The sequence below is a fragment of the Pipra filicauda genome, unplaced genomic scaffold (genome assembly GCF_003945595.2).
Source record: "Pipra filicauda isolate LSUMZ 115617 unplaced genomic scaffold, ASM394559v2 scaffold184_size3518187_pilon, whole genome shotgun sequence".
Lineage (NCBI taxonomy): Eukaryota > Metazoa > Chordata > Aves > Passeriformes > Pipridae > Pipra > Pipra filicauda.
The window spans coordinates 1,603,895-1,629,438 of record NW_024104292.1 but is presented as its reverse complement, the minus strand read 5'-3'; the positions used below and the strand labels follow the sequence as shown (position 1 = coordinate 1,629,438).

The 25,544-nt window shown below is 40.7% G+C and overlaps 1 protein-coding gene across 11 annotated transcripts in view; it reads left to right on the top strand.

Annotated features, from left to right (window-relative positions):
- Window positions 1–25,544, top strand: part of FAT3 (FAT atypical cadherin 3) — a 407,022-nt gene that overhangs the window by 175,486 nt on the left and 205,992 nt on the right. For all 11 annotated transcript variants that reach the window (XR_005563057.1, XM_027750637.2, XM_027750635.2 and 8 more), the window contains one exon: window positions 10,435–10,749. Coding sequence is in view for 10 of the 11 variants with exons in the window: in XM_027750637.2 (XP_027606438.1) it covers window positions 10,435–10,749 (315 nt within the window). In the remaining variant the exon portion in view is untranslated. The remainder of the gene's footprint in view (window positions 1–10,434; window positions 10,750–25,544) is intronic.

Genomic DNA, 25,544 nt, shown 5'->3' with positions numbered 1-25,544 from the left:
GGTACATCTTAGAAGAGGAAACATGGCTGTGCCTTGGAGGAGGGTTTAAATGGTGCTCCTGTGCTGGCTTTGTGCATCACACTCTCCTCTTCCCTGCAGTGTTCATGTTCAAGGGCAGCATGGCTATTAAACCCATTTCAGAGGTTCTCTTTCTCTCCTGTTTGACTGCTCCTCTAATGTTAGGATAGGAAGATAAAGACAGATTCCACGGTTATTGTTATTGCTTTTTTCATAGAGTTGCTCATTTGCTGTGGGCCAGAAGAAACAGCCTGAAGAGGAAGAGGGTGAGGGAAGCAGGAAAGACAACTCCATTTCCAGTATAATTTATAATAATACTACTCTGTTTTCAGTATGATATGTATAACTAAAAAGTGAAAGACATTTACTACGTGGAATATTCCCAGTATATCCTTGTCTGCTCTGGCCAACCATCCTGGGCTGACACTCCTCAGTGCTGGGAACCATCAGAAGAGCCAGTGCCTGTTTGTGATGTACTTGAGGCTGGGTAAGGTCGGCATTGCAGTCCTCAGTGTGAGATCACTTGCTCTCCAGGGCAGCCTCCCCCAGCAACCAGGCTACCCTGCAGAGCTGCCTGCACTTCCCTCCACCTCCCTCACCACCGGCACAAAACAGCTGGAGCAGATTGGCACAGTTTTGCATAAGGGTTCCCAAAGCAATCTCTTGTACTGTAGGCAGTACAAAGGATGCAGATCTTCGTATAAAGGAAGAGGACCCTACACAGAAGTCCCTTGTCAGGACTTTTATTGGAATCCTTTTGAACATCCTTTGCCTTTTTTCTCCATTTCTTCTTCCTGTTTCAGCTTTGCTACACTTATGATCTTATTTCTAAAATAACCAGGAGCAAACCCTTCTTTTTAAAATAGCTTCCCAGTCCTGCAGGCAGAGGACACATGAGTCGGACTTTGATCTCTCTATTAATCTACTAAACAGAACGTGCAGAAAATCTGGGTTACTCTGGGCGTTAGCCAGACCCTTTGAGAAAAAAATGCTTCCGTTCAAACAGATTATTGTTGAGGGTTAAGAGCTTTCATTGTTGGTGCTAGCAATGTGAGGATTTCTGCTAGTACCATCCCCACATCTGGTTTGGTTGGGAAGGCTGTGGAGGTGGGCACAAGGCACGCAAGAGTTTTGAGATCCCAGTGGTGCTCTGAAAATAAGACAGAACTTGTCATCTGCTGTAGGGACAAACAGATATAGATGGATAAATACGTGCAGAGAGATTATAATATTGAAGAGAGTTCACAGGTTGTAATTCATGTGTGGCTAGAAATGCAGTAGCCACAAATGGTTAAAAAAACGAGGGGAAAAAAAAGCATCATCAGTAGAGTGAAATTATACCATCAGCTGTTGTTCTTCTGAGTTGCATTAAGAGTGTATTCCCACAGTAGATCTTCCTGCAAGGTTTTGTAAAAGTTTGAGGTATCTGAATTTTACATGACACCTGCCACAGTCACGAAATTGCACTTTTCATTTGTTTTTCTTAGCCCTGTGGCTGAAAAATTGAGCCTGTGCAACTCACAAGTAGGGACCATATTTTGCTGTACCTGTGAGACCAAAGGGGAAGGTGAATCTGCCACCCCCAAAGAGATAGTGGTAGCATCCCATATTCATAAAAGTGGAACAATATGGCTCAATCTGTTGAGGGCTGGCAGGACATCCCATTTGTCAGAGAAGCACCACAGTTTGTCCCGTTGTTCTCAAGCACTTGCAGTCAGTAGGGAACGGTGCGTGGCAGTGGTTTAGTCATCTCTGGAGCTTCATGACTCCTCTCAGCCTGGTTTTACTGCTGGATTTTATTGCACTGTTTGGCAGTGATGGAGTGAGTTGAGCTTTGACAGAGATTATTCATAAATTAGAGGTTTCATTATTGTATTCATGCTTTTGAAAGCAGTTTGTTATTTCCAGAGTTGTCCATTGTGTATTTTTTGTTTATCCATATAAGGTTTTTTATTTTTTCCCCAAGCCAAAGATATTAAAGCAAGATGAATATGGATATTTCTTTTAGTAAGTAGAGGGGTGTAATGGAAGATACAGAAATGGTAATAAACCCTAGTCAGGTAAAAATGCTGGCACATCTTATTTCATTTAATTCATAAGCGGAAGAAGATAGAGAATTTATTTGACTAAGCCTCTGGTTCAGTGTCTTGATAATATGTTTGGAAAATTGCTCTGAAATTGATGTGTAAGTGACCTTGAAGGTGTCCTATTTAAGTGATAGCTCATTTTGATGTGAAGTTGTAAGCCTTCCTCCCCTGGCCCCAAATAAAGCAAGCAAAGGAAACCAACACTGAATTTAAGTCATTTCAAGGTAAAGAACGAAGAATCTCTCCTCAAAACTCAAAACATAAATAACCTGGAAGGTCAAGCGCCTAATCTGAGATGTGCCTCTATTTCAGTGCCATTAAGATGCTGCTTTATTGAGAAGTCTGCCCTCGTGGCAGCAGTCCCCCAGCCCTGGTGTCTGCCTTGGGACACCTGGGGAGCTGTGATCAGACCCCTGAGAATACCTAGTCCCTATGGTGGGTGGCACTGCTAGTTCAGGATGCAGCATTCACCCTTTAAATCACATCATTCATATATGCATGTATACACAGACTCCATATTTCTGATATTCACATACATATATACAATCTATTATGTATAAATACTAATAATTTCATAAATATTCATGTAGTCATATGTGGTTTTAAAAATATAAGATACATTTTTTTTTATTATTATTATTTTTGCTTGAGAGTGTAGTGACCAGACCTAACCTTGATTATCGCCTTTAATTAGTTGAATTTCTCCTCTACCTCTAGTAATTAAACTTATGTTTATGTTTTGTAGCCTGAGGCAGGGCTGGCCAGGGTTCCTGCTCAGACAAGACACCATCCCCATCCTGGTGTCAAGGTCATGCTCATATAAGTCATGCTGATGGGCTGTGCTTGATTTAATGGCCCTGACAGACCTGAACTACAATTGCACTGTGCATTTAAGTCACATGAGCATCCTTGACTTCAGCTGGGCTGTTGGCTGGCCCAAGACCTCAGAGGTCAGAGGAATCATAGAATCGTTAAGGTTGGAAAAGACCTCTAAAGTCATTGAGTCATTAAAAATCAGAGTTTCCATATGTACCTGAGCTGAATTTCAAACCAACTGGCCAAGCTTGGTCTAAACCATTGCATGGTGCTGGTTTCTTCTATGAGCAGAAGGAGTTCACAGTCTGTACAGTGGTGCTGCGCTCACAGCAGCAGCAGTGGTCCCACCTTTGCAAAGAGCCAACAAAGAACTTAAACTTGCCTCTGAAATACGTGGTGGCACGTCATATCTAGTAAGAATTGTAAAGCTGTACGTTATCTACCTACTTATCTATTACATGCAGATATATTACGTTTATTAATGTTGACTGTCCTTGTCATGATTTTGGCTGGTTGTGATGGTCATGATATTGTGTGCGTAATATCATGGTAAAGGGTGTATTTGCAGGTTAATTCAGTGTCAGTGAAAATAGCATTGCTGAGGATTAGTTTTCTAGTTCTCTTTACTGCTCTGGGAACACAGAAGCAATATTCACCAAAGAAACTGCAGTATGAGATAACAGTAAATTTATATATTCAAAACATCAGTAAAAGAGAGAAAATTAGAAGCTGGGCCCTAGACAGGAATGTTACCTGTCTTTCGTTGTCTGACAAGAATGGTTTGTTATATATGTTTTGTATTTGAACCAGACATAAGAATATAAGAAAATTGTAGGTATGTATAGCCTTACAAAGTTAATATTGCTTTTGGACTTGTTTCTGAGTATGATCTAATCTCCATTTAAGTCAATGGGATATTTCTTTTTGCATCAATAGAAACTGAGTTTGTGTTTTAATGTGCATTAAAACCTACAAAATTTGTGCAATAAAATAAAAACAGGAGGCCACACTTTGCACAGTGGGGGGCCTTAAAAGAAGGCATTGAAATAGTGTTTAATCACCAGAGTAAGGAGCCTGATTTTCAAAGCTGCCGACTGCAAGCAATGGGGGGGTGAGCAGTAGGTCTCCTTCATGCTTCAGTTGAGTTTGTGGCTGATGCGATACCGCCGTCCATATTCAGAACTGGCCCTGGTGATTTATGGCTTGAGAAGACTTTAAAAAAGGGTGAATATAATGTATGGTTTATTCTGATTCCCACTGGCTTTTGTGGTCCAAGTGTGCTGAATCGATCTGGCATTGGTGCTCAGGTTCACATCTTCATTACACTAAAACTGTTTAATTCTGTTGGTTATATTTACAGTTTACCAATAATGGAAATATTGAAGTAAATATCTCCCAAAAGATGTATACACTCTGCTTTTATATACAGAGAGCTGTTGTGTGTAAGACCTAAATAAAGAAAAAAAAAAACATAGAAAGGGTTAGGCATAATGTTAGTTTTCTTGAAATCATAAATATTCTTCCTTAATTGGGTGTGAGATTCCTGTCTACAAATCATGCTGTTTTGGTTGATTTTACATTCATTTCTTTGATGAATAATGGGCTTGCAGTATTTTTAAACTTCTCTTGCTTACGATAGCTCTCCACGAAGTGTCCTTCAAGAACCACATCTGTGCTTAATGCAAGGAATCTGAATTAGCTCTGATATTTGCATTTACACTCACAAATCTTTCCATGGCTCCCCTGTGCAACGATATGTGGAGGCAGGATCTGTCCAGAGCTCCGAAGTAGGAGCACAGGTGGGCATATGGAAAGCCTTTGTCTTGGTGCAGCCAGAGGAGGTGTGTAAGTTCTTTCTTCCCCCTCTACATTTTAGACAGAGAAAAAAAATTAAAAAAATCATTAATCAACTGTTTTCTTTTAAAGCTACTTTTTTTTTTTTTCCCCCAGCAAGGCAATGCAAGTGAGGAGCTTTGGCTGACAGCTCGGTGACAACCAAGGTGTTGTGTTTACTGCCAGGAGACTCACAGGGTCTTTGATGAGGATCATGAATAATTAGTAGCATTTCGGAATCAGTGATTTTTCCATTTCTTCCTTTGAGGGATGTAACAGAGCTCTGAGTACTTCGCTGTTAGTCGGCATTCCCGATGGCCTCATTTCTGTCATTTTAATTAGGGAACAAACCAGCTTCTATTTTGTAGCTGGTTTGCACTGAGCCCCTTTGTTTTGAAACTGGAGGAGGGAGAGGCAGACAAGGGCTCTGGAAATGGGTTTTTCAAAAATTTCACGTCAGAAGCTGATGTGGCCCTTGGACATATTGAGGTAGTTTGCTGGTTTCCTGAGGTCTGGAGTCAGGAAGGTGCATCCATTACCCATAGTCCTTCAGTCACCCTAAAGTTCATATATTTTTATAGCAACTTTAACCACTGAACTTTCCATTTGCACAAGAAGGAGCTGGCTTTGGGTGAGAAGGGGCATGTTGCACTCTGACAGCTGGAAATATCTGGGAATGTGTTACTGGAGCATCACCTCCATCCCACACTGTAGCTCCTGCTGAAGGCATGTTCTGCCTTTACTGCCTCTCCTCTATGGCCACTCCTGGGTCAGGCTCTGGGAATAAGTAGGCCATTTACTTTATCTAACCTTTCCTGATTGCCCAGTCAAGGGATGCATGTTTGTGCAATTAGCTCATACTCCTGAAAAAGGTTGAGAAGAACAAGCAGTATCATTGAGGCTGTTCCCAATTGTCAGCTGAGTTGATGGTATTAAGCAAAATGTAGCCCTGTGAAACCACTGCAGTATTTTGAAAAAGAGATAACTTAAGGTTCTTCTGTAGTATTTCTGTGTGATAGAAGTTTTTGAAAGAGTAGCAGATACTTCCTAGTCAGTCCTCTTTCCCCAAATCTTTTTCATTGTTTGCTGAGAGTATGACTACTTACATTGGCAACTTTTATCACACGGGCTACTGTCACTCAGCAAAATGGCGTGCTACATTATTTTTTGCAGCTAAACCAATAACTTGGGTAGAAGAATAGGTTATATTGTAATGTCCCAGTACCAAGGTGCCAAATAATGGGAGATTCTGGCCTGTCCCTGACAAGCAGTTGCTCCTGCCAGATATCCTCTGTGTTGAGTATTTGCACTCTCCTTTTTCTGCCATTGACTTCCTGCCATCAGACCTCGGTTTGCTTTTCTCAGCTAGATTAAAGAGCTTTGTAACTCTCTTTTGACTTTTCCATGCACAGCTTCTTACAGACCACCAAGTTGTCTTTTAATCTTGCCTTGAAAAAACTAAACAGAATTGAACCCCTTTCAATGGTTGTGCTATTGAAGGTATTAATGAAGGATGATCTGACTTTTAGGAGGAACATATGTGTGTAGCAGATATCCATGGCGATTGGCACCTATGTAAACACCCGGGTTGACAGCTCCAGTAAACATTCTCTTAAAGAGCTGTGGCAGGTCCATCCATCACACTACCTATATACACAGTACTGTCAAATGTGTAAAGTAAACAAACAGGGGACAAAAAAGAGGTGATGAAAGAAATAATGCTTTTCTCTAATCCCTTTTTGTTTTAAGAGCCTCTCAGGTTTCTCATCATTATAGTAAATACATAACTTTCAGATAATTTTTGAGTGGACCATGTCATTTGAAGTGGTCTGCTGACAGATGTGCAACAAATCAGTGGGAGAGGAAAGAGGGAAATCCAGTTTGCAGATTCTTTGTTCACTTTAAGAGCCACTAGTTTCTTGCCCCCCATTTTTTTTTTTTTTTTTTTTTTTGCCTTCATCCTTAATAATGCAGTGTTTTGTTGTGTCCAATTGCAGGAGCCATACGGAAAAAATTATCCCATTATTTTCTCAGGGAAAGAGGGAAAACAAGCCTTAGAGAGAAACAAGCACACAACCTTCACATTGCTGGCACATTGCCGAGCCCAAGGGCTGAACTTAATTTACATATAAATGTGCCCAGGATTTTAATCAGCAACTAATGCACTCTGTTGTTATTTTTCACTTACAGTGTTTGCAATGCATGTAGTGTCTGCTGAATTGCATAGGGCATGTGCACTTGAAGGAATGCAATGACAGGCATATTGGTGGCATCACTTTTTGGATTGACGTCTAGCTTCTTTTCTGAGGCTTCCCTGGGCCTGAGGTAGTGCTGACTCCAGACCTTCAGAGACTCTGCAAAATCTGACCAAGGGCAACATTAAGAGCTGGCTTGGTTGGTTTTCAGCTGTCTAATGTAGAAATGCAGTAGTGCCTCTGTGGTGTAGCATCTCAGTGGATGGGAACACCTGTTTTTTCTGTCTTGTTCAGAACCGTGTCTGCAAAATCTTGGAACTTTTTAGTCTTTAGCCACTTTGGAATTTTCAGGATTTCTGCTGGTGTTTCTTCTTACTTCTTGATTTGTTTAGCTCAGGTGTCATTATTTTGTTCATGTTTCTCTTCTAATTAGCAGGCAGCTGGAAAGAGTGCACCACAAAAGCTGTCCAAAAAAAGCCTTAGAGCTGCTCCCAAAGGCCTCTTCTCCCCTCTGCTCTCCTGATCCTGAAAACAAAATTTTGTCTTTCTGTAGTATCTGTTAATATTTATAAACTTTGAAGTAAGTGATGTGTTTTCTGAATTTATTGTGATCTTATCTGAAATTATTGTGATCCTATCCCATCTTATCCCAAAGGGTATTTCCATCCTTTCCCATACTTGCATTCAGCTAAAGTGAGTGAGAACGTAGCTGTGGATTCCCAGGGAATTTTTTTCAGCTCCTGATGCTGACTCTATCAGCCTGTTCGCATTCATGCTATAGCAATGAAGAAGCAGTACTGATGATCAAGCATCATAATTCGTCTTAAGGGTTAACACCTCATATGAAGATGACATTTGACATCCATCTGGAAAGTGTCAGCCATACCTACGTGGAGAGATTGGTTAAATATTTGGGCAGCATGTGTATTCTTGTGGGTACTAGCTTTATACCCATATATGGGTAGACAGCAAGGAGGCATTTTGTGCAGAACATTCAAGAGCGTGGTGGAAAGTGTTCCGAGGGTGATGGAAAGGTTTCCATGTGGAAAACCTGAAAGGGAACAAAAGCATTATTATTTATCAGGCTTCTGTGTGGTGTTGACAGGTGAAATGACAAGACTTATTGAGGAAAAGGAATTACTTTATGTCTGGGACCTTTTAATAAATCTAAAGTAAAAAGAAGAACCAGTGTAGCAGACCTGTTGGTGGTTGCTAATGTTTATTCAATGATCTTTTCCTTCTGAAGTACAGAAATGAAAAGTAACTGTTGCCAGGAGTTATAAAATGAAGGGATGACTCAGAAGATAGATTTATTATCATCTCAGTATCAGTGAAATTCAGCTTCATAAATATAGTTTAATCTGCTAAAACCTTCTGTGCTCTCACTGAGGGAAGACCCTACTTATTTCAAATTTTGTTTAAAGATCTAAAATCATTCATCTTGTCTCGTGAATAAATCATCATTTCTAAGATCACTGCTATTCACCCTTTTTGCCTTGTTCTTGACCATGCAGATTTTATTTTATTTATTTGTTTCCATGGGGTGTCATTTGTTATGGGCTCTTGTCATCTCTGCTATATAATTTCTTTTCTGGACTTCTTGGCCTTTTCATCACAGTTCACTACATATTTCACCCATGTTTCTACAGAAACTCATTACATAGCACAGGCTGCTGCCGACAAGAATATTTAGAATACACTGCTTTTGTCCTCCAGTGCTGCACTGCTCACCTTCGTTGGGTGAATAATACATCTGAGACAGAAAGACATGAATCTGAGGTTACTAAAAAAAAGACCTAAGCCCATACATGACCGGAATCAGTACTGCTCCTTTCCCCTTCCTCTCTTACATGGCTGATCAAAGTAGTATTAAAAGACATAATAAAAAAATCCAAAACTTGAAAAGTTTTAAAATTTTAAAAAAATATATCCTGTAAGACAAGGGCAATTACATGAGACATCTCTGTAGCTGTGTGGTGAGTTCTGTGCTGCCTTTAAAACTTTTCTAACACTTCAAGCTGTCATGGAAATAGTGCCATCTGATCCTCAAAAAAAACCCCAAATCCAAAAAGACATGCAAGTCCCTTATTAGTGCTGACCTTAGAGCATCTCTGTCCTTAATAATTAACTGACAATTTTGTTCTGAGTAGCATCAAACACATCTGAGACTAAATTCAGATTTCTTGTTTTCCTGTTTTGCTCTGTAATTTCTCCGTCGTTTTCCCACCTACTGTTGACATGACTTGATGATCTGCGGACTGTCCTTTTGAGTATTTCTCAAGCTTGACATCCACTGCATTACTGTGTCTTTCAAGATTTAATAATGCTGTATTAGGAGAGGAAAATGTTCTTGATATATGTGTCACAGAAGTGGTGGGAAAGTGCATTTCCTTGTTTTGTGCTGGTGTGATTGTTTGTGTGGTGCTGGTGTATTCGGTCCTCTGTGCATTCATGTTCAGTGCTTAAGCCAGTGAAGGTTTGAACTACACCAATAGAAGCAGGTCTTATAGTGGCAGGAAGAGTTTCTGGTTTATCATAGAATCAGAATGGTTTGGGTTGGAAGGGACCTGAAAGGCCATCTGGTTCCAACCAGACAGAAAACAGGTGTTCATGTCAGGAGGAGAATGGATTTCTGTATCAGGCAGAAATGAGGTAGGTAGAAGTCCTTCATGGCAGGAACTGTGCAGGCACAGGGGTGGTACTTGGACCCCTCTCTGTGACTCTGTTATACAAAGCACACTTTCTTTTGTGGTTTCTTAGGACCAGGTAGGAAACCAGCTGATATAATTGTATATGTAATACAAACATATATATGTAACGTATATATGTGTATGTGTATATATATGTAACGTATATATGCAACATATATATGTAATATTTTCTTACACCAGTAGGTAAAGTGGCCACGCTCTTCCTTCCCCTGTGATAAAAGAGGATATGCTCGTTGTCTAAGGGCCAAGGTTTAAGGGCTACCATGTGAGCTTTTGATTGCTTGTTATCCAGGATTTTGGCATTGTGCAATGAGCAATCTCATTATTAAATTTACCATCTATCTTCTGAACTTGAATGGATTTATTTTAAACTGCCACCTAGGTTTTCTTGTTTAGCAATGGCATAGACAGGAGCTTGAAAAGAAAAGCCACTTTTTTTGTGCAATTCATTGTCAGTAGTTGTATCTCTCCCTACCAAGGTTTATACAAGTTTGCATCACAAGCAGAAAATGATGGTGTTTCTTCTGTTACTCTACCAGCTGCAGTTCTAGCAAGGAATTGGCATTAGGACATTTATGAAGAGCCATCTTTTTACCTTCCCTCCCTCAATTTCTGGGGACAAAATACTTGAGCTGGGTTCACAACACAGTTCCTGAGCTCATTTCTGGTTTTTTTTTTCCACAACCTGAATTTTTATAAGGGTGGAGCTTTTTTAATATGCTGAACATTCATTGATTCTGTTCCTGACATCCTCTGCTTGCTGTTTTTCCACAGGAGTTATCTACACAGCAGATATTCTTGACCGGGAGACAACCAAATCCTACTGGTTGACAGTGTATGCAACTGATCATGGTGTTGTCCCACTCTACACTACCATTGAAGTCTACATTGAAGTGGAGGACGTGAATGACAATGCCCCTCTCACCTCTGAGCCTATCTATTACCCAGTCATCATGGAAAACTCCCCAAAGGATGTATCTGTCATTCAGATCCAAGCCCAGGACCCTGACTCCAGCACTAATGAAAAACTGACTTACCGGATTACAAGTGGAAATCCCCAGAACTTCTTTGTGATCAATCCCAAAACAGGTAACAAAATCCTGCAGCCTCAGGGTGGTGGAGAATGCAATTTACATATTTATCACCTTGCTCCCCTTCAGAATCCACTGGTGTTGCATTGCTTTCCAAATCCCTGTTTTCTGGTTGCGTATGTGACTAAAGCATCATGTATGTGTGTAAAGCATTCTCTTTTGCATTGGTACACGAAAGCACTGGCAGGTGATGTGCTGCAGATGTGCTGCTGCTGCGATCGCTCTTCCGTGGGTCACTGGCTGTTGCCTCTTCCCTGCATCTGTAGGGATGAGACTTTTCTACACTGAGTCTGCAGAGTAATGCTAAGAAGCAGATCCAAGCTGCTGCAGGTTACAGAGCAGTGTTTCTTCCTTTATAAGCTGGTGTAGCACTGTTGAAGTGAGTGACATGATAGTTGTCCAACACATGCAATTAAGCTCCTCATTACAGAAGCTGAATGTAATTCTACAGCTTGTTTTATACAAAAAGACAGTTTAGATGACCCAGAAGTCCCTCTGGCCTTTAAAAAAAAAAAAATCTGTGTGTTTCCATTGATTTTTAACTGCTGGGGATGTAGCCTGTGGGTGCAGTGTTGCAGATATGGTGATTGTTTTAAGTTAAAGTACTGTTGTTGCCTGGCAGTGGAACATCGCGCCTGTGCACACCAGCTCTGCACATCTGTACCCTTGGTGCGTTTGTTGAACAAGGCTGGTAAAGAAATTGCCTCAGGAGATGTAACCTGAGGTTGTGGGTGCTCTGTTGGGTGCCTACCTGGGCCTGGTAGCAAGTGTTTCTCACTCCAGCATGTACCCAGCTGTTCCTCAATTACTGGGCTGGTGGGGACCCTCCGGCATGGTCTAGAGCTAGAGACTCAAGAGGGTCTTTCACAGCAATATGCTGATCTTCATGAAAGTAGTTCAGATGATTCACACAGTGCTCCAACTGGTTGTCATGCTCCTAGTTTTGATCTGGGGTTTTGATTTTATTTTTTTTTAAGTTTATTTATATCTGCTGCAAATTTCTAAGCAGCTAGAAAACCAGAAGGAATAGATCTGAGAGAGAACATTTTTAATTTCATGTAGGGAAATGATGTTCACTAAATAGCTTTTCAACATTTGGCTGGGCAATCCTATTGCAATGTGTGGCATAAGAAGGGGTCAGGATCTTCTCAGGCATGAGCCCAGGTGAAGAATTATGGAGCACGTATAATCACTATGTTCAATCTGCCGAGCCCTAAGGCAGACATCTCACTTATTTTTAACACTTGGAATGGCCGAAGATGCTCTTCCATCTGCACCCCTTCTCCCCCTCCCCACCCCATAAATCCCATCTGGGCAAAGTAGCATAGTTAAGACTCACAGTGTTTAATGCTTGTGCTTCCCTTCCATCGGCTCCTCCCACAGAGCAATCTGCTCAGCACAGCTCTGCTTATCTGCATGGCAGTCAGGGTGAGCCCATGACAAGGACCGGAGCTGGGCACGCTGCAGCCCTGCCGCATCCTAGCCTGGCGGCACACCCTGTGGATTGGCCCTTTGTCCCTCTGGAGAGCAGCAGGGATGCTTTTCCGTAACAATGAGATCTTCATTCTCACAGTTAACACTGAAGAGTTAATCTTCATTTGCACTGTGGAAATTGCTGTCTGAGAACTAATAAGCTTCAGGATGAGGAACTTTGCTGCTTAGGTAACTCCTGAAGGGCTCCCCTTGTGCTAGGTGAGCATCCTGGCTGGTGGCTGGCTGTGATTTGTCATGGAAGGGATAAACCATTCCCTTCTATCCAATTTGGTGCCAAACACAGCACGATGAGAATTGAGCAAGGTGGCCTATTTGAGTGTGGTTTTGCCTTTGAAAATGAGCCTGACAGAGTGTATGTGCACAGAGATGCCTTGTCCCAAAGAGAAGCGCCAGGCCTTGACATTAGGAGGCTTTCTCCTGATGGGATGTAGATGTCCAAAGGAAAAAGCATAATGGATTTTCCTAGAGAGTGCCCCTGGGGGTCTCTGGCCAGGCTCCTTTCAGCCATCTCCCTGCAGTTGCACTAGTTTTTCTAAGACAATAATTTCCGCTCCAGTTGTTTTGTACAGGAGACTTCTGCACACATGGGAGACGTTCATAGTATGCCAGACCCGTACGCTTGCTGGGAATCAGCACAGCAGTAACTTGTATAGAGCTTTGCACAGCAGCCCTAAATGCGACAGCACGCTGTATAATTAAGATGAAAAGGTTTAACATGAACCCAAATATGCTGCGATTGCTGTGTACGTAGGCTGAACGAGCATGCTCCTGCTGTCGGGGGAGAACAGTCATTCGAGAAAGGAGATCTTCTAATTTCTTTGTCGCTTGGGAAGTTTAAACACTGCCAGCAAAATGACATCTCACTCCTGCGAGTAATCCATTGCTGAGAGGCAACATGAAGGCGAAATCCTGCATTTTTTACATCCTCTGGTGGGAAGCGGCAGAAGTTGTTCTTGACTAGAGACAGGGAGTTTGCTTGACCGTAGGGATGTTCTCAGTTGTCTTTGGAGCTCAGCAGTGACTGTGTTTGCCTTCCTTTGGAAGCTGCCTTATAGGTCATGCAGGTCAGGCAGGTTTCTGGAGGCACATGTACCACTGCATGTGTTGCCATCTGATCGAGGCACCAGGCGGTAACATAGGGAGTCCAGGTTTTGTTTTCTGTTCTGATACAGGATCATAATTGCAGCCAAATCTTACACTCTTGATTGATTACCTGGATCGCAGAAGCAACAATACTCCTTGTATGCCATGTATGTAGGTAGAAGAAACTTTTTAGTAGACAACTTGCCACTTCCTGCATTTTTATAGACTGGCACAGCTCACGGTGGCTATTCTAGGTAGTCAAACTGCAAATGTATCATGTGCATTTGGATCTGTTTAAAGGCAGTCTTCAGACCTGTCACGATTATTACCTGCAATTTCCTCCATGCGTTTGAGAGAGAGGAAGAGTTGCTCCTGCAGGAGTGAAAGGCTGCTAAAAAGCCACTAGTAACAAGACTTAGGCACCAAAGTCACCCTGGGCAGCTCATGCTCTCACTGGGGGCTGACTGCTTCAGCAGTACAAATGGGTGGCAAGGGATCTCCTCATCGGGCTTGGGGTTTATATGGGTGCTCTGAGGAGGAGGACTGGAACATGAGCCACCCTCCCGTGTGCCACTGGCTTTATATGGAAACGCGGTGTGGGCAACCTCCCATGAAGGCCTTTTTTTTCTCGCCTTGATATTTTTTCTAAAATACAGCCAAGCATCAGTTTGCGCCTCGGTCTGCACTTTTATCTCATGAGCAGGTATTCATAGGTACAAGTATTAACTGAATAATGTAGCACATGAGTACGTGTGAAACCATAAATCATTCATGCTGGAGAACAAGGCAGCCTTGTTCTGCAGACTGGTGGAGACTGCTGCCTAAGTGTAGCAGGTCCAAGAGCAAACTGGGATTTTTCTTTATAGTGGGCAAGAGGAATATATTGCAAAGCACAGTTTTGTGAGAGGGGTAAGAAATATGTTTTTCAAATGGTCGAGGTAACTCTAGGGGTTACATGACTACTGAGAAAGGCATTCTGCTGTGCTTTTGTTTCCCAGCTCTGTGTACACATGACAGCAGTGGAGGCATTCCTGGACCTCAGCATCTTCAAAGCTGGGTGTCAGACTAAACCCTGATGTGGCTCATGGGAGAGCCAGGGGTTTCCCTCTTAGCTTGCCTTTTATGCCTGGTAGGGCTTAAGGTTGCTTTGACAGAGCACAGTGTCACAGGGCTGTGCTGCTTTGTGGGCAGTGTGAGATGGGGCTGAGGAGGAAGAAGGCAGAGCTGCTGGCAGAGCATCTGGGCTGGCCAGCTGCCAAGAGTGCCACAGTGGGCCAGAGCCAAGTGAGTTATTTCGTGGTGAGAGGCATGTGGAAAAAGGTAAATAAAACAGAAGATGGAGTTCATAAAAAAATTGATTGATTAGAGCTGTAAATTCTTACTTTTATTTCATGTATATGGGTGTTAATTTCACAGCACAGGGGTAATTTATTGCATTGATTTATTATGTTTCTGTGTTCTAAAGAAAAAAACGAATTTTAATTCAAACCACTGCATTATTTTGTCTAGTGTTAACATATTTTGAACAAACCCAGTAAGCTTCTCTTCAGTCTTATGTAGATTACTTGAGATACTTTAACTAACATGCCAACAGATCAAATTTCACTCCTGTGCACATTGTTATTAATTAATTTATACTAAACTTATGCTCGTGTGTCTGGAAAATCCAGTTACACCTTGCTTAGTCTCTTGCTGTCACCATTATAACAGAGGCAGACCCGTGACACCCCTGAAACAGTATTTGCTGTAGTATATAAGGCAGGATGCACTAGTGGGTTTAGAAATAGTGCATATAGGTCAGTACTTCTTTCCAGAGCAGCAATTACTCTGCCTCTGGAAGTTGTCTCTGAACTGTCACATCTGCACCTAGATTTGGAAAGAGACTGAATATTTTCATGCTGAAGTAGTAGCTAATATGGGATTAGTGAATGTCAGAATTTAATTTTTATGAATGCTGCTTTCCTCAGTAGGCTGGGCTTTGCTTTCTTTTGCACTTACAAAGTCAGGTGGTCTAGGATCCTGGCTGAATGCCTCATTTGTCATGCCATACTAAAATGGTGCTTCACCCTCCTGCTATACGTCCTGATTTTTATGGATGCTTTTGTTTGGTTTGTCCTAAGAAATCCCCACGCATCTTTGCTCTCACAGACTGAGCCAAATCCATTGGTCTGCTGCTGCACTGTGTTCTGATGGCTGCCAACGGCACAGCTTCTGGATACCCAGTGCTTCTTTTCAGCTCAGAAGTAATAGAATCATAGAATGATTTGAGTTGGAAGGGACCTTAAAAATCATCTATTTCCAACCCCCTGCCATGGGCAGGGACACCTTCCACTAGACCAGGTTGCTCAAAAGCCCCATTCAACCTTGCCTTGAACACTTCCAGGGATGGGGCATCCACAGCTTCTCTGAGTAACCTGTTCCAGTGCCTCACCACCCTCACAGTAAAGAATTTGTTTCTAATATCTAATCTAAACCTACTCTCTGTCACTTTATAGCCATTACCCCTTTTCCTAGCACTACATGCCTTTGTAAAGAGAAGAGGGACCTTGGGCTTCCTAAAACCTTCCACTGTAATGATTAATGGTAAATTATGGACCATTTAAAAAGATTAAATAAAATTACTTTTTGATGACATTTCTGAGGGACTTTGAATCAACAATATTAAGCTAAACTTAGTATTACTTTGGTTCTGTTGTCACTCTACTCTTGTAAGAGCCATTTAATGCTGCTTTTTTTTTTTTCTTTAAGTCTGTTCCTCAAGAATGGACAACTTTATATATTTATTCTTGACCAATGATTCTCCCTCCTCTCACCCCAGCATGGAGGTCCAGCTGCGCTACTGACACTGTAGTTGATTCTGTGCATGCTGCTAGTCTTAATAAGCTTTCTCTGAAATAAGATTTTCCATGTTTTGTAAATGAAGGCTTCTAGCTTTTTTTTGGTTTTGTAGTCTAACTTGCGATCTTCCTCCAGGGTGGTTTTAGCTACTATAGTGATCAAATCAGAAAATGTGTTTAGAATTTTGATGGTGTTGCAGATCATCTCCCACTGGGTGCTCTTTCTGAAGGGCAACTCCCACGTGCGTTGTCCACTAAGCCCTTTTTGGCAGCTCATATGTGTGATGTAAATCATCTCTGCAGATCATATGAATGAATAGCTCACTGCTATTCTGTCCAAGACCAGAGAAGACCTTGCAGAGGACAAAAACACTGGCTGTAGAGCTGTCCAGTCAAAGCTGAATTTGAGGAATTGGTCTCCCTTTCCATCTGTGGTCTGAACAACTGCTGACTTCACCAAAAGTTGCAGAGTCCACCCCAATATATCCATCACTGATATGTAACCATCCATAACTAATACAGATTTTTACAATGTGATTCCCCTACTGCATTAGCTGGCTTCCATTCTCTGTAATTTATGTTGTATCAACATACGTTAAATGATCTACTTTCTTTTCTTTCATTTCTCTATTATTTAAAAGCGTGGCTCTAAATTACTTTTTTGTAATATATTCACTGTTAAAAATTGAGCTTTGGAGCATTTTAAGAGCTTTAATTTCTGCTTTGGGATGGTTATTCTTTAATAGATACCATATTTCCAGTGGTTTGATCCCAGGGTTAGAAGCTAGGAAATCAGAGGACTATGGATATTGGAGTTACATACTTAATCACAGTGGGACCTAGAAGCCTGCTGGGCACTGTATAGCATGTTAGACAAAGTTCCTGCCTCAAGGAATTTGTCATAATAACAATAATAATAGTAATAATTAAGAAAAAAGAGGAGAAGAAAAAACCAGGGAGGAGTGGATGTAAATCATCAAGTCCATCTGCTTGCCAGGGCACGTTTATTCCACAGAGTAAATTTTCAATTAACTCCTGAGCTGCAGCAGAGAAGCGACATGAACTCTTCTTTTGACTTTGAGTGAGTCATCTCACCTCATTGTTTTTCTTTTTTTTTTGTGTAAGTGGAAATATTTTCTTACCTTGTGTGATTGTCCTGTAATTTAATTCACAGTAGACAGTTTGCAGATCAAATACTCTCTGGAAATGCAAGCTATTGATTTTTCAGGCATCTTTCAGCATCCATGCACAGTCATGTATTCATAGGCATACCAAAAAAAAAAAAGAAGGGAGCAAGCATCGCTTCCAAAATGGTAGGATGAAGAGCAATATAAAACCTCTTCAGACTAAGTAAGTACAGTCTAGTGGCCAGCCCACTGATTCCACTGAAAATGAGAGAATTTGGGCTCAGTCGGCATGTCTCTTCCCTCCTCCCCAGCAGTGATTCCCATTTTAATCTGTATATGTTATCTGTGGAGGGGATAAAGGTGTGAGCTGTGTCACCTTAGTTGAGAGACAGTAATGCAGCTATTAATAAAATAATAAATCCAGTTTTATCATTTCTCTTGAACAGATCTGGTTTCTGCTAGCAGTGCGTTTTTATTCATGAAGCACTGAATATGGTTGAGATTGCTGGATTTCTCTGGTATCAAGTGCCTCTTTTAAAATGGCATTTAAAGATACAATATTTCTTATAAATGTCATTTCTTTGTAACCAGCAGATTTAAACTTGGCTTATAGAAATTTTAACCTTTCTTTAGATCTCCATGATGATGTTTTTAGACCTCTTTCACAGTAAGAAGCTTAAGGAGTATTCCCATTGCCTTGACAGGACAACTGTGTCCTCACTTATTTAATGTAACACCAGTTTTTAACCTGAACCCCCGCTTTTGCTTCAGTGGAGACTTATGTCTGAAGAGCAGCAGCATGGCAAGGGCCAGTGACTCCATGTTTGCTGATGGAAAAAGTTACTGTCTGATAATGAATGAGACAGCTCCCTCCTGTCCTGCCCCAGCATCAGTTATGGAACAGCAACAATTTTCCCACTAATCTCATAAATAGACATTGTTGTAGATTACATTACATCAATTGTTGTAGATTACATCAATCATTTATTATTTTCAAAAACTTCAAAAGCATGTCTTCTGCCTATTCAGAAATATCTTTGCTATCCTGTGAAACTCATTTTTCTACCTTATCTGCCAGTCCAGTTTCTCTATTCACAGAAAATTTCTAGAAGTCACAGCTAGGCAGAACTGATCAAGAAATCACCTACCTTTTTAATATGCTGTACTGTTCCTTCACTATTTTGTAACTGGGGATGTTCCATTCACTTCCAGGTAGCCTAATACTCTCATTAGAATGATTATTATGGCAGAAGCACAACTGAGCTTACTGGGTGAAACTGTACCACAAGTACTGAGTCACAGCCCTGTTAAGTGTTTGCACAATGCATATGCTATTGGTACTTGTCATATCCTGCCCTAGGTCACTATGATAATATCAGTGAATGCCCCTGTGTTACAGTAACTGCTTGTGCTCCAAGTCTGAACTCTGTAAGGAAGAATTAATTGGTGAGTTAGGGATGCTGAGATGTGGAGCCTGTGAGCATTCCTACAGGGGTGTAGGGGTCTGAAGAGGGAGCTGCCAGGGAGGAAAATAAAGCTGTGATGATAGCCCAGATGAGGTGAAGGCTTGGGATGGGGGGGTTGCTGGAGTTCCTTTTTCCTTTTTATTTCTTACTGCTTTTTAATCAATAAGGTAACTCACATTTGTCTTTTGCTCGACAGTCAGAGTTACTACATGTGTCTGTGATGTTGGACCTTGCAAATCACAAGTAGACAATACTGAATCAGCATTTTTCCCTTCTGCTCAGTTGCAATGAATACAGTCATATTGTCATCTTAGGACAGGCAATTTTTGTGGCTTGAATAGTGTTTCGCCTTGTTGTGTGAGCACTTTGCAATATTTCTTTATGGACTGGAAGTTAGAGGCAAGGACTGTAGTTACAGTTTACTCTCAGTTAACATCCAATCCTTGTTACAAATAAAGAAAGATGGTGATATTTCCTGTTTATAGAATTATATTGACCTGTGCTGCATGTGGATATTAAAAAAAAATAGCATAGCTGGGAAATGGAAATAAAAAGAGAAGGCAACTGGGAACTCAGGTGTGTTTTCATAAGCCATCATGATGTTAGTAATCACCGACTATTAATTCTTTGTCTTCCATCACATAGGAGGTTGTATCAGCACCTACTAAACCCCCAAGGCCTCATCACCTCACAGTGCATCTAAACCGGTCCGTTCAAAAATTAAGCTTAACAGGGAATTTGTGTTATTTTTCCTCTTTTTTCCTCTTACTCTGTCTCCATCAGAGTTACACTGTTATAACCAAAGATAATTATTTTCTGTGATATTACTCTCCCCTCTCTTTCCCTCTTCCCTTTATGTTAATCAGTGTTTTTCTTTCCCTGCGAAGACTGACACAACTTCTTTGAAGTTAGTAGTGTTGTTGCCAGTTAAATATGTGACCTTATCTGTATAATTGTACAGATCGTGCCGCCATATGTCTCGATGCACAGAGCTTAATTTAACCAGAGACATATACGCATAAAAATAAAGTAGTATCTGGGGGTTAAATATCAGAAGACCTCCCTAATCACAGCTTTCACATTATACAAAGCTTTCTAAAGAGCTCTAAGAGCTCTGAAGTTAGATCTTTAAAAAAGATTCTTACATAGGACTGTGCTCTTGTAACCTTGTTTTTATGTTGATCATTGTGTGGATTCTGCAATGCCTGTACTTCCTTGCTTGTTGTAGCTACTTGGTTTCGCCCCCTGTGATAGCTAAGTCTTTCACACTATTTGGTAAGATAGAGCAACACCATTTTTATTTTTTTAAAAGCAGGGAACTGATGCAAAGGAAGCAGCTAACTCATCCTATGCCAGTAACAAAAAGTTTCTCTTAGCTTGCCTTCAAAGCCACTGGACACGTGTAATGCAAAGCCTTACTGGCATGGATCCAGCCCGTCTTGCCCTGATGAATGCAAGGCTGCCTTGACACCAGTGTTCTCTACCATTTGTGCATAAGTTACCTGGGCATGTGGGAGCCCCAGTTAACTCTGTTCCCTATCCTGTTTCCAACTAGCCCACCACTTCCCATCCCTGCCCTTCAACCCTTCCTCGCCTTTTTTTCTCTCTTGCCCAAGGGCAAGCCTGATTTGCCCACAGGAAAGAAAGAATTACCGTTTGCACAGAGACAAGGAGTCTTGGGTGGCTCTGTTGAAACCTCCTGGGATATAAGGGCAGAACTGACTTGTCTTTTGAGTGGAAGAAGAAACCCCATTCTCCATCAGCCTAATGCAGGTGCACGTCTAAGCATTAGTGCTGGCGCTGTTGTGAAGCAAGGACACAAACGCAGAGACCTAAGTCCGCCACTACCACTGATAATCATACCTTTCTTTCTCCATATTACATTTGCTTGTACTTTCTGTGCAAGAGCATGTTTTCTCATTGCTTCCTGTGTATATAAGTCAATGTCATGACATGCTGTGGGTTTGTTGCCTTCTAAGAGAAATTTAATGTTTTTGTCAGATGAGTTGCGTGCAAGGAATCTGTGCTGCAGTGATCTATTTATATGGTAATTAACAAGTAGCTTTGCAGCTCTTGAAGGGATTTGGTTTGAAAACTAAGTATTAGTTCCTGAATTTTAACTTACCAACAGCATATGAACAGCAGTGCACATTCACATTTTTTTTAATGTAGCCACAATACCCAAAAGATAAATGTAAGTCTGCTCTGCAAGAGAATATTTTGGCTTTAATTAATTTTGCTTCCATTCACCATATGTGTGTATTTTCTGACCTTCATTTGAATCACAGACACTATGTAATAAAATGTGCAATGTTAAAACAAAAGTTGCTTAAAGAAGCACAAGTGCTTATGGTACTGCATTTTCAGCTGAATTATATGTTTTGTGCTGCCTGAGAATTTGATCATCTTATCCTAAGCAGATATTATTATGGAAAGGTGCTGTCATTGCTTAAAGATGTTGAAGTTATTTTCATTAACATGAGAACAAGGTGTGTTTTTTTTAAATCTCTGAAGAAATGTTATAATCCCATCATTTATATTACTCAGAGAGATCCTTTAGGAGAGGCAACCAGGGATGGAGAATTTTCTCTTTATCCTTATTATTCTATGTGTTTGAAGCAGTTCTTGAGATAGGACCTGAGAAGGTACTGCAAATGACACAAAAAATAATTGCTGCTAAATTTATTTTATTGAGTAGGTGTGACTTAGATTGATTAAACAGAGAATAAACACATACAAGATTACCCAAAGTAGATGCAGGGATGGAAAAAATGTTAGACTGTATAAACAGCTTAGATATATGTGATGCTGAGATATTTTTCATGTAAGTCTATAATTTCTGAGGGGATTTCTTTCAGGTTTTTCATTTCTTTCTTGTAACACTTAATGTAATCCAAACTGATTAAGGAAATGTTATGTATTGAAGGGAAGAAAAATAAGGCAAACACATGCTTAGCATTAACTCTAGAGTAGTCTGCTGAAATGAAGTGCAGCTTTGACTAAATAAGATGCACATGACCTGCATTTGTATGAGTGAAAACCCCTTGGTCTCGGGCTCACTTGCAGAGGACGGAATTCTTTGCAGAAGGATGCACAGCTCAGTGTCAGAGAAGCAAAGAAGCAGGATTTAGATACAGTCCTTGTTTGGTCAGCTAGATGGAGGGGCTTCACCCCTTCACTCTTGAGCTTACCTCCAATCTGTTGGTGCATCCTCTCCTCCTGCTACCTGGTGTTGAGAAGGAAGGATCTCAAAGACTTTTTATTCATTCAGCCTAGAGGAACAGATTTCCTCTCCACCTCCAAAACTTCTGCTTGAAGTCATTGTGCAGAATATCTGGAATTTTACGAGCACCCCCCAAGGCAGCAGCCTAACCTCTTTACCTGGCTGCTTTGTTAACAGCAGAAGTGCAGTATTGAGAAAGTAATTAAAGACTTAATGGGAAGACAAAAATGTCAGAGAATAAGTCCTATGTAGAGAGAAATCATTTTTGCTTTTAAACAAACATGAGCAAAGGAGATGAAAACATGCAGAAAATAATATATAGTTGGTTGAACTGACTGTATAAAGACAGTTGCATCACACAGAAAACATTCTATGTTGAAGACTGTTTCACCCATATATGTGCATGGACTTGGCTTTTGTCATCATGAATGCTCACTCCCACCTCTGATAGTGCCTTTGGGTAAGAGAAAAAGCAACCCAGAATCATATCCTCAGGATACTTTAATTTTTGCACATTGAGTCCTGCAAGAAAAGTAAGAGGGACTGAGGGGTATTGAGTTGGGGTGGGTGTTTCTTGTTTTGTTTTGTTGGGGGGTTTCTGGGTTTATTTTTTTGTTGGGGTTTGGCTTTTTGGGGTTTTTTTTGAGTGCCGTGTGGGTTTTGTGTTGGGTTTTTTTTAGTGCTTTTTTTCCCTAATTATTTAATAATTAAAAATAATTCATAGCTAAGAACTCAGTCTGGAAAAGCAAAACCTGTGCTGTCTTTTGGTAAGCTGAAACGATGACTTATTTTTTTAATATTTCTTGCAATATTGCGGCACCTTTGTAGCTGCAGTCGCGAGGCAGCACCCTACTGTGCTTGGCAGGATAAGTGTAGTAAAAGATGGTTGCTACATCTAAAAAGCTCACAGTTGAATGGTAGCCTGAGACAACAGATGGGAAAAAGCAGATGGAGATGCGTCAGAAAAACTAAGGCGGTATTGATCAGCGCTAAGTTTGTTCCTAGGCACTCTTGGTGTGTGGAGGAGTGGAGACCAGGCTTTTAAAATCAAGGAGTGGGGCAGTTTGGTCCCTTGCTGGCAAGGTGCTGATGTGCCCTTATATGCCATGGGCTTGGCCCTGGGGCTGCATCTCCCAGTGTCTTACAGAGCGGGAAGGGAGGGAGTGCAAGGGATTTGCTCTGAACAGTATAGAGGAGATATATATTCCGCATCTGTATCTATAAACAGATTTCCCTCCCTCTCTCTGAGGTCTGTATATATATTTTTTCTATTTTTTTTTTCAAGATTTTGCACAAATTCCGAAGGTTTGGGTTTCGTAGGGTTTGAGGGGAGGGTTTTTTGTGGGTTTTTTGGTTGGTTGATTTGGTTTGGTTTTTTGTGGTTTGTTTTTTTTTTTTTTAATTTAAGGATTTTTCAGCAAAAATGATTCGAAGTGGATTGTTTTCTTTAATGGTATGTGTATAAGTTTAGGGCTTTTTCCCTACTCTCCTTCTCCATTTTCATGAGAAAAGAAAGTCAGTGGCAGTCTTACAATAAAAGGGCTTAACTGTTATTGGATTGGGATATAAGGGCAGAGGCACCTAGGAAGGCTGACATTTTCAAACACAATGTTCAGCTGTGCTCCTGAAAGGTGAAATTCCTTTATATTCTGGAAAAACTGGCTACTGGCCTCACCATACTTAAATAAAATATCTAATGGAGCATCCGCATCCCCTCCTCCTACACTGGAGCTCAAGGGATTTTGTAGTGGGGATTTGCAGAAGACACCTATTGTCTGCAGCCAGGGTAGGATCCAGGAAGGCCTCTGGGTATGTGAGTTCTCTTTGAAATGATGTGCCAATAGACATGTGTACCAGAGTTAAGATCCTACATTTTCTTCACCTGTCTCCCTGTGTGGGCAGTGGGACTCACTGTTAAATGATGGAGTCAGACATTTAGAGCAAGATTCTCATCTCTTTTTAAGCATGACTGGATCCTGTGTCAATCCATCTACTTAAAAGGATCACATCACTGGGTTTCTGCCTTTTTTTAAAACTAAAATTTGCACTACCTTGCCATGAGGAGCTGAAGAAATTCAAGTCTGTGTAATTTGTCAAGCAAAATTTAAGAGGTTGTGCCTTCATTGTGTGTGCCTACATGGGGACAGGATTTCTGACAAAGGCTTTCTTTCATCTAACAGATAAAAGGCATAAAAGACAGTGGAAGGTGAAGTTAGATAAATTCAGACTAGAAATAGTCTTATATTTCTGGCTCAGGATAGTTTTAGCTGTAAAGGTGCTATTCCAAAGTTATAGTCCGGACACGAGAGGCTGAGCGGTGAAATTCCCTGACTGTTATTATCCAGGAGCACATAAGAGATGCTCTGATCTGGACTAAAAACCTATTAATGCACAACATTGTAACACAGTGTAAGCCAGAAAGGACCATAGCAGTAGACGGGCTTTATGGCACAGTTCTGTTGTGCACAAAAAACTGGGGAGAAAGGCCATGTCTCTTGTAGGAATGGATAATATATATTCAAATATGGTGTTCTGTGTTTTTCTCCTCTGAGCTTCTTGAATACCATTATTGCTTTGCAATGTTATAAATAAATCAACAAAAGAAAAAATTTGTTATGTATATTCCTTGTTGATTCTAACAGGATTAAAATAAGAAAACATTAACACCAACTTGCCTCATATGAGAAACATGATTTTGTTGTTCCATCACAGCTGAAACATTACAGACCATATTCCTTTTAGATCACTCTCTCACTAATAGCAGAGTGTAATGGAGCTTTTCAGACTCTTGTTACAAATTTTTGGATTAAAAAGTTTCCTATCTGTTACCAAACAGCAATAACCACATTCAGCGAGGTGTGGGGTAGGAGTGACTTGTTCTATTTCTGGGGGCATGTAATATTTTATCATCTTGCAACCTTTCTGCAATTTGGTATGCTGAGAGAAATTAATTTGACTGTTTACAATATTTAATTTTCAATAATTATTCAAGCATATAGAATGAAAGGCATTTACAGTATGTAGTAAACAGATGGATTAGCAATTGTGCATGTAATTAGAAATTACCCTTAAAATACAAATGTGCATTTGAATATTCAGTTACCTTTAAAAAGAGAAAAAGAATAAATAAAACTCTGAGTGCCTTAGAAGTTATTTATAGAGTCCATGAAGTGCCCTTCATAAGTGAGTCTTTGCCAAAAATATTCACTAAATTGCAATTGTAAGTTGCAGATACTTTTTTTTCCCCCTAAGATAAGACTAAATTGTTCGAATTTGGTAGTTTTTCCATGCTGTTGTGGTTTCAGAATCACTGCAGCATCACTTTTACCAACCTCCAAACAGAGACATCCCCTCTCCATCACTGCATCCATGCTGTTAGTTGTGTGAAACTGGGCACACTGCAGGGTACTGGCTCCAACCTGGCCCCCAGTCCTCAACCCTGCCTTTGCTAGAGGTCCACTTGAGTCGTGACACTTGAGAAATTATTTTGTTAAGACAAGATAAATCTTTCCCAGAAAATGTGGAACTGTCAGGATGTGAAAGTACTCTAAATGAATCTTATT